General features: G+C 34.6%; 1 protein-coding gene and 1 pseudogene across 8 annotated transcripts; one reads left to right on the top strand and one right to left on the bottom strand.

The window, feature by feature from the left end:
* Nucleotides 1-1,703: 1,703 nt before the first annotated feature.
* Nucleotides 1,704-7,157, bottom strand: LOC112757767 (signal peptide peptidase-like; annotated as a pseudogene).
* Nucleotides 7,158-8,833: 1,676 nt separating this feature from the next.
* LOC112755583 (DAR GTPase 3, chloroplastic) lies at nucleotides 8,834-17,340 on the top strand. Of its 8 annotated transcripts, XR_011862668.1 has the most exons (14): nucleotides 8,834-9,308; nucleotides 10,839-11,016; nucleotides 11,147-11,290; nucleotides 11,373-11,489; nucleotides 11,997-12,140; nucleotides 12,232-12,318; nucleotides 12,747-12,862; nucleotides 13,332-13,513; nucleotides 13,662-13,719; nucleotides 13,856-14,224; nucleotides 14,406-14,671; nucleotides 14,841-15,056; nucleotides 15,980-16,075; nucleotides 16,338-17,340. XR_011862668.1 is itself a non-coding variant. In XM_025803762.2 (10 exons), the coding sequence occupies exons 2-10, from the start codon at nucleotides 10,846-10,848 to the stop codon at nucleotides 13,977-13,979; spliced, it is 1,143 nt and encodes a 380-aa protein (XP_025659547.1). In that variant the 5' UTR covers nucleotides 8,834-9,308; nucleotides 10,839-10,845; the 3' UTR covers nucleotides 13,980-14,364. The 8 variants fall into 8 exon arrangements, 1 of the variants encoding a protein (XP_025659547.1); XR_011862669.1 differs by lacking the exons at nucleotides 15,980-16,075; nucleotides 16,338-17,340 and having other exon boundaries at nucleotides 13,856-14,032; nucleotides 14,841-15,199; XR_011862670.1 differs by lacking the exons at nucleotides 15,980-16,075; nucleotides 16,338-17,340 and having other exon boundaries at nucleotides 13,856-14,032; nucleotides 14,765-15,199.
* The last annotated feature ends 705 nt before the right edge of the window (nucleotides 17,341-18,045 follow it).

Raw genomic sequence — 18,045 nt, 5'->3', positions numbered from 1 at the left:
ACGCTGAATAAGAAGGATGCTACATCATCGCCTTCAACAGAATCCACATTGGCATTTACATCGCCTTCAACAGGATCCACATTGGCATCTACATCAACAACAAAGACTGATATTCCAGAGCTTCCGGAAATGTTCAAGGCGATTATCGCTTCACTGAAAGGATTTGATGTAACTTTTGTGATGCAAAGGAAGTTAACAAAGACAGATTTGGAGCCTAATAACAGCCGGTTAGCGATGCCAGAGAAGCAGATAAACGAGGAGTGCAAGTTCTTGGCACACAAAGACGCAGCGATTATGAGGGTTCTTGAGGCTCGGGATGAGAAGGGGCGGCTGATTGGGATGAAAGTAGGGCTGATAGAACCGTCAGGTGAAGTGTGCCATGATCAGGTTCTGAAGAAGTGGAATATGACCTCTGCATCGACATATAATCTAGCGAGTTCTTCTTGGTGCGACATTGCTAGGAGGAATCATCTCAAGAAAGATCATCTTCTCAACATTTGGTGCTTCAATGATGTCGCCAATAAGTTTTATTTTCTTCTCCATCATGTAGGCTCTGAACCCTTGCAATGAAATCAACTCTTAGCGTTAGTTTTAGGGTTTAAAAAGGAAGGGTAATTTGAAGTATTTTAATGAAATTAGGGATAAAAAGGTAAATAGGGATGAGGTAAATACTAAATAGTAAATACCATAGTATAGGGATTGCTAAACTATCTGGTTCTTTTGTTAGGATCTTGATGGCTATGCTTAGAGGCTAACCCAGATTTAAGTTCCAAAAATATTGTATAGAAATACTTTTTGCAGGAAATTTCAACCATCTACATTGAACATTTTATAAAATTAAATGTTAAATAATTAATTTTTTTCTTGTATTTGAGTTTATATTAGTTAATTCTCCATTTTTTTCCATTAATTAATTTCTTTCTTGTATTTGATCAAAAAAATTTACAACAATTTAGCAATTTATTTACATTTCGCTTTACAATTTTAAACTATTATCTTTGTTTAATTTATTATTTATTAACTTTAAAATATAAATATATATACAGAAATATCTTTTATTTGAATTTAAATAAAAATTTAAATTTTATATCTTAATTCTAATAATAAAAAAGGTAAAATATATTTTTTATTTTTTAAATTTTCGATTTTTATCAAATATATCTCTAACAGCTAAATTTTCAAAAAATTTATGACTAATTCAATAATAATACATGATAACTATGTCTGATTTGTTTGTGTTGAAAGTTGTACTTGTAAAATTGTTGTTGAATTAGTCATAAATTTTTTAAAAATTAGCTGTTATAGATATATTTGATACAATTAAAAAATTTTTAAGAAAAAATTAAAATAAAATAAAATTTATAAATATTTTTAAAACTTTTAACAAATTTTAAGGACAAAAAATATATATCCTAATTAAAAATGCCATCGAACAAAGAAGCCTTTCTCTTGCAAACTTCTCAAAACTATATGTACTCAGGTAAACTTAGTGAAAACGATTTTGGAAACAACAAAAAGATAAGAAGGAACAAAAGGAGATAAAAGAAAATCGGTTAAGTGATAGAAAAATACTTGAGCTGAAAAATGGGACTAGTGATATATTTCTCAATCACAAATCTTTTACAAATGTATGCTGCTGAATAAGCTAGCGTTACAGGAACTGGGATCCAGAAAATGACTATTTCTACTTCAACTCCAATATTTCAACTCCAAAAAGTTATGGTATGCAAGTTTATTCCACTTTTTTTGCTAGATTTGGGATCACTCTCTTTTTGAGATGAGTTGGCTATCTTCGACTCGTCGAATTCCAATAACTGATTTGAAACAAAGTTATAAAGTTGTTATGCATAAATTTTACAGGTTTGAGCCTAGTTAAACCTACATTCAGTCTTTTTTTAACTAACTCGGTTCATAAGAATTGTTATTACTATGGTAATATGTTAAACATACTTAATAACCTTATAAAAACCTTAACAGGAAACTTTAGGTCAATTTACATTTGTAAATATGTATAAGATTTAGTTTTGATCTGCAACATGATGCAATTTGTTTGAAAAACAGTTAAAATCTTACAGTAGAAGAAAAATTTAGTTACCGCAATAATTAGACATTTTCTTATTTATCATAGACAATGTTATAGTTTCAAACCAAAATTAAAATTCACACCCTTTCCAGTGGTTTCTAACATTCAATTAATTTCCAAAATAGAATTTAACTTTTGATCCATTATCAATGAACCATTAGGTATTTTTATTTCAAAAAGAAAATGTTTGGAACTTTTATTGCCATTACACTGATGCAACTTGCAAGTAATTTGTTTTTGCAAAGTACCTTATTGGATATGTACTGGCCTCACAAAAAATTAGTAAGAACTTAATAATGAACAGATCATAAGTAAAATTAGTAAGTCAAACGAACCTGTTTAACATTAGCATTTCATATGCAATGAACAGCCAAAGATCCAATTACAGCAGGTACAATGTATAAAAGAGTAGGCTGAAACAAAGATAAAAGGAAAGAAGGAGAGGGGTGAAGGGGAATCCAATCAATCCATGTTAAAAGAGAATGCATTTCCTACGTATATATATGTCACCTGAATCTAAAAAAGCTATTGACCTGAATCTAAAAAAGCTAATTTCAATAGTACTCTTTTCTACTAAAATGTACTAAGACTTCAAAGTTCATTTATAATAGATGAATATTTTAATGATATTTCAGTAAACATAAAAAAGGAGGAACTTTGCAACTTTAGTACTTAATTTTGTAGCTGTTTTCAAACTGCAGGCTGGCCCAGCACACTACTTGGCCCTAATTTTGTCAGCCGGATATACATTTCATCAGATTATTCACAAAATTGTCAAAGAAACATATATTTTCACATGCTTGATCAGCCATATGTGTCAATATAATTTTTAAATACTTTCTATCTTAAACTATCATGACATTATGAGCGAAAGCCAATAACAGAAGGGGAAAGTAAAAGAAGAAATAAGTACTCAGATCCAGTCACCTGAGCAGCTTGAAACCAATTTATCACAAAAATTGAAAGCGCCAAACCAATAGTATATCCTAAAAATGAGCTTTTGAAATATTGAGGCTGTTTTTCTCTGGACACATCAAGCCGCAAAGCCAATGCTATGAAGATACCTGAGAGTATTTTATCAAAAGAATGAAATAACAAAATTATGACATAGAAGTCACTGACTCTTTACCCCAAAATGCACATAAGTATGAAAATATGAAAGATGAAAAATGCATAAAATTCTGCAGTACATACAGGGAATACAATAAAAAAAAGTATATTATCTTTTGATGGCTAATTCCACATTGTGAAGCATATAAGAAAATATGAAACATGTTTCATAACAGAAATGAGATAGGAAAAGTTTTCTATTCAAATGGTCACGGAGAGAACAATGATTGAAACAACCATACAACCTCTATAAAATAGTCATTGATTAAATATGTGGTTAACCATAGGTGAAACAAAATTGAAGATTAGAATAATCTCAAAGAAGAATTTTACGGACTTAAATTAGATGAAGATCTTAGAAGTTCTGGTTAGTAGAGGATGACACTACCACAAAAATTTACATTTAACTTTTTTGTTATATCAAGTGTAATTAGGAAGATAACATTTAGTATTTTATTTTGTTGTTGTTTGTTGCTCTACCAATGGATTTTGAGGTTTCATGAACCATTCCTCCTCATTCCACATGAAACTCACTTTTGCGTCCCTATAAATTGACAGATAATGTGGTGAAATGCATTACCTTTGTTTCAAAAACTTGCATTTTAACATTCCTCAAGTTGAGCCACTTAAAAATTTCAATCTCCCTACTCACTTATTAATGAACAACTCTTTTTCTATAACATATCAGAATCCAATACCAAATATAAATTAAGAAGTTCTACACACTAATCTTAGTGCTACAAAAAGCCGGATACATTTGCAAGAAAATACATCAATAAACAAGTCAGCCTACTAGGAATGACAATGTCACCAAAGCCAAGCATTGAACATGGCCGGGCAGAATCTGCTATGGGAAACAAAAGCTGAAAAATAATTAGAATGATCAATATTAGGAAGATATTGTGTAACAACCACCCCTTCTAAAAACAAAAATTAAATTCGAAATTCGAAAGTCAGTTGGGAGTTGGGCTTAGAATTTTGAATTTTATGGATAGGAATCTAATAACTGCCTTCCGTTTGAATTTAAAATTATCCCAACCACCCTATCACCAAATGTATATAAATAGGGGTGCACCTATAGGTAGAAAATCACTTCTCTCAAACACTAATCCTCTCCCTTCTCTCTCTACAAAAATATATTCTGTGTGCAAACACAAGGAACACAAGAGGCAAGCTCATAGGCAACAAGGAAGCGTTAGAAAAAGTGTAGGGAATTATGCCTTTCTTACTTATGTTTTATTTTCTTCCATCCATGCATGGCTATCATCTTTCATGTATGTTATGGCATGAATTATTCTTTGCTTATCTCTCATCTACACTGAACATGATTATCTATTATGTCAATTATACCCTCTTGAATCCATTAATATGTATCTCATATCTTTTCTATGTGCATTTACATGACCTTTTAATTACCATTCATTCCTTTCATGTTGAGAGTACATGTCCATTTAAAATGTTTTATTAAATTATTTAACATTCCCTAATTTTACTATGTGCTCTTACATGACCTTTGATACCGTTACATCATTATTATTCCTTTAATGTTGAGAGTACATACTCCTTTTTGTAACTTGTTCAAAGAACCCTATTTTATTATATGCAACTAAATGACCCCTTATATCATTATGTTATTATTGCTCTTTATTCTAAAGATCAAAGGGTACATGCTTCTTATAATATCTAATCCAAGTATTTCAAATACCCACTTTCTTACAATATGCACTTAGATTATATTTTGTACATTATATCATTAATATCTTCTTAGGGTCAAGAGTACATGTTTCTTTATAATTGTTTTATTCAGCTAATTAATATCTCTCATTTTATTACATGAAATTATATTGACTTTCATACCATTAGATTAATATTAATATTTCCATGAGTTAAAAAGAGTACATGCTTTCTTAAATATTTTATTCAAACATCTAATATATCCTATTCTACTATGTGCATATCATTATGTCATTATTACTCCTTTAAAGTCAAGAATACATGTTTTCTTAAATATTTTATTCGAATATTTAAATATACCCTATTCTGTTATGTGCATCTATGTGACCTGTTATATTATTATGTTATTATTACTCCTTTAAAGCCAAGAGTACATGCTTTCTTAAATATTTTATTCAAATATTTAATGTACCCTATTCTATTACGTGCATATCATTATTATTACTCCTTCAAAAAAGAGTACATGCTTTTCTTAAATGTTTTATTCAAATATATAATATACTCTATTCTTATTATATGATCGTTGCACCATTATATTACTCCTTTAGGATCGAGAATACATAATTTCTTTAATATTTTGTGCAATTATTTAAAATGTCCTATTTTCTGCACTTTGATATGACCTCTTTCAATCCATGCTATTATATTACCAAGATCTTTTAATTAGAAAATCTATACACATGCTAGAGTCTCATGATTTTCATATATCCCTTTATTATCACAATTGTTCCTTTTCTTCCATGATCTTTTCTTATATGATTTCTCTCTCGTGTATGTTTAAACAACCTAAGTGTAAATTGAACTGAGGGAATGATCCTTCGGTAAGGGAAGGTGACCCCCAAAGACAAGATAATCGAGATGATCCTTCGGTAAGGGAAGGTGATCGAATCGAGATGATCCTTCAGTAAGGGAAGGTGATCGGCAAACCTTTTGGAACCTTCGGTAAGGGAAGGAAACTCCCATCAATGTTATATAATAAGATATCTTTGTTGATATAACTCTTTTCTTGTGTATGTCTAAATAACCTTGATTGTAAATTGAACTGAGGGAGTGATCCTTCGGTAAGGGAAGGTGACCCCCAAAGACAAGATATCGAGATGATCCCTCGGTAAGGGAGGGTGATCGATCGAGATGATCCTTCGGTAAGGGAAGGTGATCACCAAGACACTCGAGATAAGAACCTTCGGTAAGGGAAGGAGACTCTCATTTATACCGGTTTGAGCTCAATACCTTCCATAAAAGTTAAAAGTTAAGAAAGAAGAAAGCATGAATGAAAGTTTGATGTTTATGTTTTTTTCTTTAGATTTAATTATGATTATGTTACTTAAGATGTTATCCTTCTATTTTCCTATATGCTTTCCTTTTTGCACACATGTTTTACAAGAAATATACATATTACATGCCACGTTATACGCTCTTTTTAAAAATCCCGCACGTGGGCTGGAGATGGATATGGAGGTGTTGCATAGCACTCCTACTGAGACGTTAGGTTCTCACTCCCTTTCTTTTCCCATACTGTCTCCAGAGGAACATGGCACAGCGAATATAGACGACGCAGTGTCCCCCGAAGGTAACTTCTGAGTATGACCCCTCGAAGCACGCGTGGATAGTTGCGACCACTACTACCGTGCTCCAAACTATCTACTTAGATCGAGAGTTCGTAGAAGAACCCCAATTGCCCGTCGTAACCTTCCTAAATAGGAATGCTTCAGCATCTAAGAAGCGGTCATCTAAGGTGGTACACCTCGAGTCTGACTCCGAAACTGAGGAAGAGGAATCCGACAACCCGAGCCAAGGATAGGACATGACACAAGGATGGAAGTCTCTTCGATGAAACTAGTTAGGATGCGTTAGTTTCCTTTTCGTCATAGTTACCTTTAAGCACTATCTCCTTTAGAACCGTGTTCATGGGAATTCTTTTATGTTTGCTTGAACCTCTTTGAGTTTTGTTCAATTTCATCCTTTTAGTACTACTCAATTTCCACCCAAAGTTTCGCACGTATTTTCCTTCTCTTCTTACCTAACGATTTAGTTATCTTTGCCTTTTCATATTAAGTGTGACACCCTACTTAAAGACCTTTAAAGGTAGAATATTAATTTAGGGTGTTACATATTGTATAAGGTATATTATTTAACTTCATATAAAGGAGGAGAAAACAAATCCAATTCACTTAGATAAGACTTTAACCTTTATCGGAGCATCAAATGATTTAGCAACGCAAATCATCATCTGGACTGCGGAAGATAGCACATTCAGCACTCCCTTAGCACATTCATCAAATGATTTATCGGAATATCAACTTCTCGATAACAATTTTCTTCTTTATAAATAAGTATTTGTATAAATAAATATTTTTATAAATTATTGTTAAAGTTTTAAAAGCCCGATTTTTATCTTGTTTGGACCCGGTATATTGTATGCCCCTCTGTAGGAGTTGGTGGACACTTCAGTAGCGGTGGCTATGGATTCTTGATGGCCTTGCTGCTGATAACATAGTTGATGCCCACATGATTGATGTGAAGGGAAGGCTTCTTGACAGAAAAGCTATGAGTGAGGGCCTTTTCTCGGCCATTAGAGGTGGTGGTGGAGCAAGCTTTGGAGTCATTCTAGCATGGAAGGTCAAACTAGTTGCAGTTCCATCAACCGTAACAGTATTCAGAGTTAAAAGAACATTGGAACAGAATGCAACTAAGCTTATTTATAAGTGGCACCTTGTGGCAAGTAAAATTCATGAGGACATAATGGCTACTAAGCTTATTCAAAGTCTCCTAGAGCTTCATATGTCAACTAAAGAGACCTTGACATTGGGGTCAATAACATTAATGGCTACTCAAGCTATAAGTAAGCTAGCGTTTGGGGTGAGAAGTATTTCAAGGTTGATCCTCTTAATTTCTTCAGGTATGAACAGAGTATACCTTCTCTCGTGTCAAAGAGTCACAAATAAATAATGTAAGATCTAAAATCTTGGAATGTTAGCAGCATATATAATTAAATAAGCTGCTTTATTCTTATGCTTCTGTGTATCAGCGTATGCAGGGTGTCCTTCTTCCATAATATTATTTCAGATGTTACATCAATGCCTAATATATGTTTTGCATGAGGACCTTGAGAGCTTCAAGATGGTTATTTATAAAAAAGAAAAAAAAATCTATTTACTCTTTACTGTGTCCTAAATTTTTCTTATCCTGAATCAAAATAAGTGGAAGAGCTTGGGCATATTCTGGCGGTGCTAACTCTTAATTAAAATCCCAAATTAGCAGCTTAGCCGTGATTCCAAAATGGTTAAGTAGATAATCATTACTTACAAGTTGAGGATGATTCCGGATAAACATTGTGATCCGGCTTGCTTCAACAATTTTGAGGGCGCATAAACTCCTACTTAGAAGAAAAATAGGAAAAGCTTAAGATAATTATGAACAACTACTAACAATTATGCGAAAATTAGGTTGGAAGGTCTAAAAACAGAGAAAACTTATTGCCATTATGTTGCTCAGTATAATTGATAAGTACACGTGGGATGTGTGAATCATATAAGAAAGACTATTTCGTTGAATTTGCTATTATAAACGTTTTAAATGTAAATATAAGACAGACCATCTTATATGTGAATCATAGATCTTCTAGCGTTCTAAAATGTTTTAAAACTTCGGATATTTCTTTTTGGAAAATGTAAATTATAAAAGAACAAAAAAGATATGTCTTGTATGAAATGTTTTGAAAACCGGATCGGACCGGCCGGTCGAATCGATTTAACCGAAAACCGGCAAAAAGGTCCAATCCAGTGTGTAAAACCGCAAAATAAAAAACCGTTTAAAAATCGATGAACCGGCCGGTTACCTTCAAGCGGACCGGAACCCGGTCGGTTTACAGAAAACGAGGTCGTTATCCCCCATGAAAGGGAAAACTTGCACGCGTTATCCCCCATTCCCCCCTTCTCCAACTCCTTCCTTCAGCAAAGAGCAAACTGCCCTAGCCTCCACCAAAGAAAGCAAACTCTAGCCTCCACCAATAGTTGTCGCCGTCTGTCGGAGTGAGAGACTGCTGCCGCCGTCCATCGCACTCAAGAACTTCCGTCTTCGTGCTCTCGGGCCTCTCGCCGGATCCTCCACGTCGGGTGCTCGCATCTCGCCGTTCTCCTCTGTGCTCGGCTGCTCGCACCTCCCTCCGCCAGTGAGTGCTCGAGCTGTGCGTGTTGGTTGCTGCTCGTCGTCTGTGGTTGTCTCTGCTCGATTCTGCCTCCCAGTCTCACTCGAGTCTCGTCTCAGTCACTGGCATCTCGTGGTTCGTCTGTCTCGTCGCCGGCGGCAGAAGCAACTCGTGGGGTTGTCTCTTGCTTTGTCTCCTTCCGTGGGGTGGTCGCCGACTCGCCGTCGACTGTTGGTGAGTCCCTGCACCATCCTTCCCTGTTCTCTCTTTTTCAGATTTTCCTTCTCCCTGTATTTTTGCATGTTGCTGAATTGCTAATCAAATTTGCCTTTTTACTAATCTAAATGTTGCTGTAAATCGGGACTTTACTTGGATTTGTTAAATTTGTTGCTGTAACTTGAATTTGTTGCTGAATTTGTTGCTTCCCAGTCACAGAATCAGAACAGAATACTTAGTCAGTGCTTGGTTGATTGGCTTTGCTCACTGATTGTATTTGATGATAAATTTTAAATTGATAACTTTTAAATTTTAAATTTGCACTGCCTGTTACTGATTCACCGTTCCTTCAGTACTTTTTGTTGTTGTTAATCATTGTGATGAGCTTTATTAAAATTGGGTTGAAAACTGTTGAATCTTTTTTCATTTTTCATTGTTCTTAACTTCTGTTCTTATTAAAAAATTTGCAATTGGTGATCTTTTGATTTATTATATGCTTCATGTTTTTAATTTCACTCTGCTTCTAGGCTTTGAAATCAGTTTATGATAACTGTGATGCAATTTCACTCTGCTTCTAGGCTTTGAAATCAGTTTATGATAACTGTGATGCAATTATTTAGTTGGATAACTGATGTAATTATTGAGTTCAAGAGATTGAGTTTTTGATTTGCAAGGTGATTTTTGGTTGATTTTTTATTTAATTTTGTAATGGTGTTTATGATTGGGGTTATCTGGTTTTCATTCTTTTTGAATTTGGTAATAGTGTGATTACTTGTTGCTGTTTGTAATGTTTGTTGCTGAATGATGATTGTTCTTTCTTGCCTCTGTTTAGTAATGTTTATTGAAATTTTGTACTTTTTCAATGCATATTTGTATGTGTGTTATTAGTCAAAGTCATGTCAAGGCCATGCAAATTTATTCAATGTAGTTAAGCATTACTTGCCTAGTCCAGTATGTATGCTCTCTGGTTCCCTAGAGTAAACATTTTGTGAATTCATGAATATTATAATTTTTCTTGGAGACAAATTCACAGGGGGAGCATTGTATAATCTCATGTTAACAACAGAGACAAAAATTCACCTCACTACACTATATAATCATGCATCTAAGCTCATATCTATCACCTCACCACAACATCCATCATTCTATCATCTCAAAGGCATCTCCATTGCAGTCCAACCGAATTTACCTTTCCTAAAATCTGCCAAGACCTGGAATGTTGTTGAACATTTCCATTAAACACTTGGAGTGCAAGCTTCTCTAGAATTCTGCAGTGTCATAAAAGCATGTTCTAAATGAAACCAAAACTATGTATATTCTGAAGAGACACACTTGTCCAACACGTTTTTACCACATTTTTATTTTTTTTTTTCGGTTTTGAGAATTTTCCCCTTTTTAATGCGCAGTGTAATTTTTCTTATTAAATTACAAATGAAAAATATTAGAGAAAAAAATTGCAGTATTCTTTTTTCTTTATTTTTAAAAGGAGATATTTTCCATTTTCCTATAGAATTATCTAAAATTGTGTTGTGGTTGTTACTGATCCAGCTGAGAAATGAGCAGCAGCATAGTTATGAGTGTTCAGCTTTCAAGTTTATGGCTTCACAACTTTCCGGCAGTCACACCTTCTCTCTTTCTTCCCAGCGGCGGAGGTGGAGGAGGGAGGTCTTCCCCATCAGCTCTCTCTGCCACACCCAACCTCTCTTCCCATTCTCCTACCGTTCAGGTAAGAAACCAACCCTTTTCGTTGAAGTTCTAATATTTATCGCCAAACAAACACTGCCGTATTCTTTTGGAATTATCTAGATTCTAGAACGTGTTCTTGAATAGTTTTAATTGTGATGTAAAATTTGCAGATTGTTGGTGTGAAAGGCCATGATGGATATGGCAATGTCAATGTGAATAGCAACGTATTTGATGGCTTCCAAGGAGATAATGATTATTGGAGTGATCTTGACAATGATCTTTATTACTGGACAAAGGCATTGCGCCCTGTGCAGGTATTATTATTTTGAATTCATGTTGCCCTATGTATAAGCTTAGTTACTGTAGCTAATTGTATGTGGAGGGTTAATTGGGCAGTGGTTTCCTGGTCATATTGCAAAAGCAGAGAAAGAACTCAAGGAGCAGCTTAGGTTGATGGATGTTGTCATTGAGGTGCGAGATGGCAGAATTCCAATGTCCACAACTCATCCACAGGCAAGTTAGTTTGTTTGTTTTGGTTGGGGGATTCTATATTGTTGATCAATAGACCAGCTTTGGAGCAATGCTTGAGTTATCTCCACGTAACTTCAAGGCTATTTGTTCGAACGAAATAAGTCACTGTTGTATATATCATGTTATGCCTGTCTAGATTAGTACTGGTCCAAACTGCAAAATCAGTCATGGATGTATATATCATGTTAAGTCATCTAGATTAACACCGGTTGGGTGTAGACCTTGCCCATACCCTGCACAATGTGGGAATCTTGAGCATCAGGCTGCTCTTTTTTTTTTAATTATTATTGTTGTCGATTGTAGCCTCTTTATCTGGAAAGTAGTTTTATCACAAGGTGCCAGCCATTTTTCATGGATTCTTTGTGCTTCTTAATGGGGGCATAGAATATTGGTGACACTCCTACAACCAATGGAAAATCTAGTCATTTGGCACTGTGATAAAGATAACACATGTAAACTCTTGACCTCGCTATCGCTCTTCTTGTATAGATGGATCTATGGCTTGGTAATAGAAGGAGAATTTTGGTTCTTAATAGAGAAGACATGATATCAACTGCCGATCGTAATGCTTGGGCAGCTTATTTTGCTAAGCAAGGCACAAAGGTGGTCTTCTCCAACGGGCAACTTGGAATGGTATATAAATTAATTTCTTTTTAGCTGTTGATGTCTTGTTAGGAAGTTTCACATGCCACATACTTAATTCTGTGTTGTATGTACTGCAAAGGGTACAATGAAGCTAGGCCGGTTAGCAAAGGAATTAGCAGCCGATGTAAATATTAAACGCAGAGCCAAAGGACTGCTTCCTCGTCCGGTGGGTTATGTAGCAATTAAGTGTCAATTTTAGTTGTGTCATTCCTTTAATAATTATTTGGCAAAAGAATTTCTCTTATTGCTCAAAAGAATTCCTTTCATTATCTAATATCTATACAAGAAAAACATAATTTAAACCATATGGATAGTAATTTTGTACCTCTTTCTCTGTTGCAGCATTCTTATAACTCCTAAATGATATAAATATAGTGAAACACATTGTTTGAGTGAAAGTTTGGATCAGTAAATTGCATAACCAAAATAATCTATCTGATTGCTGTGTATAATCTTTAGGCTATTTCTTGTGTTTTTCATTTTACAAAAAAAAGTATTTTTCTTTTTAAGTTTTACACTAGTTCTCACTCTTTAGTACTTGTTTCAAATGAATATAACTAAGTTGAAGTGAATTATTCATGTCACTGTGTAAAGGTTCGAGCTGGAATAGTTGGATACCCTAATGTTGGAAAGTCATCGTTGATAAATCGTTTACTAAAGCGAAGAATGTGCCCTGCAGCCCCCAGACCAGGAGTTACAAGAGAATTGAGGTAACTTATTCATTTTATTTGTTACCAAGAGGTTGAAAGTGTTTTGAAAATTGGAACAGTTTCTTAATTGTTCATGAACTTGTATTCTGTTTAAGTTGAAACTAATGGCTTCTAATGTTGAGTACTTAAGTCTTGAACTTTTATCAGTGTTCAACAGCTGGGGGATTTAGGGTTTAGGGTTTAAAGTTTAAAACACGACTGTGACTTAATTATTCTAGCTTTCCAGTAATATAAGAACTAGTCTCCTCCACTGACTAAAATAAAACACACCTAGAGGAAAATAGCAGTATGTTCTGTTCAAGTCCTAATAGTTTCAAAAACAAGATTAGCCACAATAATAGTATAATACAACTAATTTGTTCTGTCTAAATTTGAAGTTTTAGCTCAAAAAAGAAACGATGGTAGATATGTCAACGACAATTAAGTTAATTATTCATAAACTTATCGTATTTCTTTCTGAATGCAAAAGGTGGGTTCGTTTCGGAAAAGATCTTGAACTGTTGGATTCTCCTGGGATACTTCCAATGCGAATCAGTGACCAATCAGCTGCTATAAAACTTGCCATATGTGATGACATTGGAGAGAGGTCCTATGATGTCACTGATGTTGCTGCAATTCTTGTGCAGATGCTTACAAAGCTTCCGGCAGTAGGTACATACGACCCCGTTCCAGTTAATTGTTTGGTTATTTATTTAACAATTTCTGGATCTTTGAAAATGGATGGGCTTCTTTGTGACAACATCTTGATTCCCCTTTTCCCGTCTTCAAACTTATGATTCTTACCCTTTGCTCAATGCAGGTGGAGATGCTCTTCGCAAGCGATATAAGATTGATGTAGATAGTCAATGCGGCAAAACGTATGTCCCTCATTTTTCTAAATCTGTTTTTATTGCATCGATTTATCATTTATGCGGTAAAACGTGTTGAACAGGCATGTCTCTTCAGAATATATGTAGTTTTGGTTTCGTTTATAACATTTTTATGAGACTGCAGATTTGTAGAGAAGCTTGCACTCCAAGTATTTAATGGAAATGTTCAACAAGCGGCATTTCGGGTCCTTTCAGATTTTAGGAAAGGTAAATTTGGTTGGACTGCACTGGAGAGGCCTCCGAGATGATGGATGTGGTGTTCGCTTTCGAAACTAGAACTCTAGTGAAGCTTGAATTGAAGGTAAGAATACCTCCAAGGCTAGAACTCAATCCTCCTTGGTGATAAGTGAAAAAATGGATATCGTGATTATGAATAACATGAATGGAGGACAAAGGTGGTGAATGTTCTGAAAAAGACAACACCATTGAAGAGTTTAAGTTACACCAAACAAAGAATCTTTCCTGCTGTTACCATGGAATTAGTTGGCTCGATGTAAGCTATGTCTGTATAATCAATAATGTATTAATGCAATGTATATCTTTAATTTTGTTAGCGTTAGAGATAATGAAATTGTGAAAGAAGATAAACATCATGATTAGGCCAAAGCATGATCAAATTGAGGAAATTGCACATATTGCCACTTCTCAAGCATATACTCTTTTTTTTTTTTTAGGTTTCCCACGGTATCCCCTAGCCGGGCAGGCTAAGGACTAATCCGCCGCGGTACTGAGCTCCATTTAAGGGTTTGCCGCTGGCCAATGGGTTGCTGCATGCACAAGGTGGGATTCGAACCCCCGACACTTGCTTAAGCGGACTAGTGAGCTAACCACTAGACCAACCCAACTTGGTTTCTCAAGCATATACTCTAATTCTAAAGCCACACCACATATTTTGCGTTGGATCATTCTTTCTCCTTAGACCACAAAATACGAATGGATGGTAAGTATAGGGGCCTACTATACTATCAGCTAACTTGAACAACTTTTCTAAATATAGGATTTTGAATAATTAGGATTTGTTCCGCAAAATTAGGATCCTTCTCTGTGAACGTGGACACATAGCTTTGTGAACGTAGGTATCATCACCTAACGGCTTTATGAATGTGTAGCTCTCTTATCGTGTCACTGGTTCGTGGAGCTCAACCGCCTGTTGTGCTGTTGCTATGCCCTCTGCTGGAGCTCCTCTGTGCGTGGTGCCGAGTCACTTGCACCAAATTCTCATTGCTGTGAGTGGCGCGTTTGGATCCTTGAGGTTGAGCTTTGCTTGGTTGGAGTCCCTGCTCTTGGAGATTGCGGCAGAGGAAAAACTACTTCAGACCCAATTGGCATGTGTTCATCTTTCTGAAAGTTCTCTTTGAAGAATTTCATTCTTAATAATAATAAATAATAAATTAGAATATGTAATATATATTTCTTTTTTGAAAGCAAGATTTTAACACAATAAAATAAAGTGAAACTTATTTGGAAACTAGAGAAATAAGATTATTATTACCAGTTTGTGAGTTTCTTGATTTCTTCCGGGTTTTTTTGAGTGTTGACAATTCCTATAATGAATTTTGATGGGAATTAAGAACATAGCTCAAAGTTTCTATCTTTATTATAGGGTTGTGATGGATATCTTTGGTGGAAGTAAAAGAAGTTAACTTTGTAAGATCTGAGGCTAGTTCCTTCCCAGCTAAGCAAATTTTGAGAGTTATATCCTCTTTTGTTGTTAACTATTGTGGAGAGCTTGTATTGTGTAGCCAGGGAGATAGGAAAATTCGTTGAATTAGATTGGATTTGTTGTTGTTGTAGTTGTAGTTGTGGTTGTAGATTGAAACAAGATTCTGGAGATCCACGGGTATCTATGCTCTTATGTTGCTAATGCTAGATTTCCAATCAATGGGGTTTGCTTAGATCTAACCAAACTATGAAAGTTCTCATGGCATGATTGAGACTATGTGAAGTTTGAAGTATGGTGACTGAAAATGGCAGAATGGGAGGTTGCTAATAGCTATAATATGATTTTTTTCATATTTTGAAATTGAGGTTAGGGTTCATGAATGGAGAAGATGTTGAGAGAACTTGGGATTTCTGAATTTCATCACTTTGCCGATATTATAAACCGGATGCCGAGCATAACAATTTTTAACATTTCACAAACTCAGCCCAATATATATTGTTATCCTTTAGCCACATTTGTTCTAAGTTTTAATAATTTGTTGTTTTGTTGAGGTTATTGATTTGTTGCACACATATATGTTGACAGATTTCTTCAGCACACAGAGGTCAAATTGATTTCACTAAACGTGCATCGGCTTTTGATAACAAGCATTATGGTTGTACCGAAGTTTATGGATGATGCGTAAGTTAGTTTGAAATTGCAGGAATGCTAATAGTAATTTTGAAACTTTGTCTAAAAATTTATTCCCTCTGATTCTTTTTACTTGTCACGGTTGCTTTTTGGTACATCATTGATCAATTGACATTGTCCCAAGTAACATAATTAACATATAAATGGAAATCGAGAGAATATTATTGACTGTTGATAACTCAATATAACTCATCTAGTAGGTTGAAAATGACACCAAGTAGTGTTTTAATTAAACTTTCTGCTGTTTCTGCAGATTCTTCAACAATGCATACTATGTAAGAGTTGGAGGAGTAAGTACATCTGACTTGAACAGATTGGAGATGAGCTTTCTGTTTGACAAACGTGCTTGGGAATTGTAGCGCAGCTGAAAATCACGCCTAGAGGAAGAAATCGCGCCTGTGACTAGGGGTGGCAATGGGTAGGGTAGGGTAGAGTTTGGAGTCAACCCTAACCCTATCCTATCAGCGGGTTGAGATTTTTATATAAATTCAACCCTATCCTATCCGCGGGTTGAGAATATCTCAACCCTAACCCTACCCGCTCTTAATCTGCGGGTTGAGAATATTTCAACCCTAACCCTATCCGCTCTTAATCCGCGGGTACCCGACCCTACCCGCGGGTTATAAAAAATGATGCAACATTATTATATAACTTGATGATAATTTAAAATAGAACTGACTTTTATGTAAAAAAAAAGTTTATTAAATTATCAATTAATGATCTTCTTTTAATGACTAAGGATCTTTTATATTTAGTGAGAGGTCTTTGGTTCAACATCAACTTAGAACATATTTTTATACAAATATATAACATATACATATATAGGGTGCGGGTTGGTCGGATAAGGTTAAGGCTCAACCCGCACCCTATTCGACCCGCACGAAAACCCTACCCGCACCTTATCCTATCCGCTGCGGATCGGGTTAGCAACCTTACCCGACCGGGTGGGATCGGATTGGGTACTCGCAAGTAGGATACATATTGTCACCCCTACCTATGACAAAGAGAAAGAGGAGAAAATCGTGTGACAGAGAGAGGGAAATAGGAGAGAATTGTGCGTGAGAGGGGGAAGGAGGCGCGTGTAACCGATATTGGGGAGAGCAGGGTGGTGTTGAGTGAGAGTGGATTTGGTTTTTAATTTTTTAATTTTTGTATTTGTATACATATCTATATATAGTAGTTGAAATTGGTGTACATGTAATATAACTGTTATAGAATAGTTGTGTGTTCAACAATAAAAATGTTTTTGGAGATCATAGTCGGTATCTGATATCTCCCATCTTTTGTGAAGGTATCTTCCTTACATGTATGGAATTTAGGTTTTTTTTGGATATAGAAAAAAAAAATTGAAAGAAAAAAAAATAAAAAAAAAATGAGAGAGAAAATAGAAGGAAAAATAGAGTTATTTGTGTGTTGTTTGGATGAAAAGAAAATAGAAAGAAATTTTTTTTTGTTTAGATGAAAAGAAATATAAAATAAAAAAAATCATAATAGTATAAAATTACATTAATATTTTTATTTATATTATATGTAAATTATAATTTATTAATGATAAAAAATAAATGTGTAATTTTATTAATATTTGTCATTTTTTTTTCTAATTTTATCCCATCTTTGAGATGAAAATATTTTAGTGAAATCTCACATTATTTTTTTTTATTTTATTTTCTCTTTTCATTTGAACAAAAAAAATTTACTTTTCTATTATTTTCTTTTTCTTCAAATTCCCCCAATCCAAAGAATGTGTTAGAGTTGTGGGAAATTGATAACTTACTTACCTCTAAAGTTGGGTCAAAGGATCGAAGTTAGTATGTAATTGAGTGAGAGTGACCTCCCAATCTATTGGGCCAAGTCGAGTGGAAATGAACTTGGTTCATTGTTGGGTTGTGTCCTTTTGGATTTAAGCTTTTTAGTAAGAATAATATATATATATATATATATATATATATATATATATATAT

The sequence above is a fragment of the Arachis hypogaea genome, chromosome 6 (genome assembly GCF_003086295.3).
Source record: "Arachis hypogaea cultivar Tifrunner chromosome 6, arahy.Tifrunner.gnm2.J5K5, whole genome shotgun sequence".
Classification (NCBI taxonomy): domain Eukaryota; kingdom Viridiplantae; phylum Streptophyta; class Magnoliopsida; order Fabales; family Fabaceae; genus Arachis; species Arachis hypogaea.
This window is presented reverse-complemented; position numbering and strand designations above follow the sequence as displayed.

What these genes read in the sequence shown, in the direction of transcription:
- LOC112755583 (XM_025803762.2), top strand. Translation starts at nt 10,846, where the DNA reads ATGAGCAGCAGCATAGTTATGAGTGTTCAGCTTTCAAGTTTATGGCTT. An exon ending in CCCATTCTCCTACCGTTCAG is followed by an intron (nt 11,017 to 11,146) that starts GTAAGAAACCAA and finishes TAAAATTTGCAG; the next exon opens with ATTGTTGGTGTGAAAGGCCA. An exon ending in AAGGACTGCTTCCTCGTCCG is followed by an intron (nt 12,319 to 12,746) that starts GTGGGTTATGTA and finishes CACTGTGTAAAG; the next exon opens with GTTCGAGCTGGAATAGTTGG.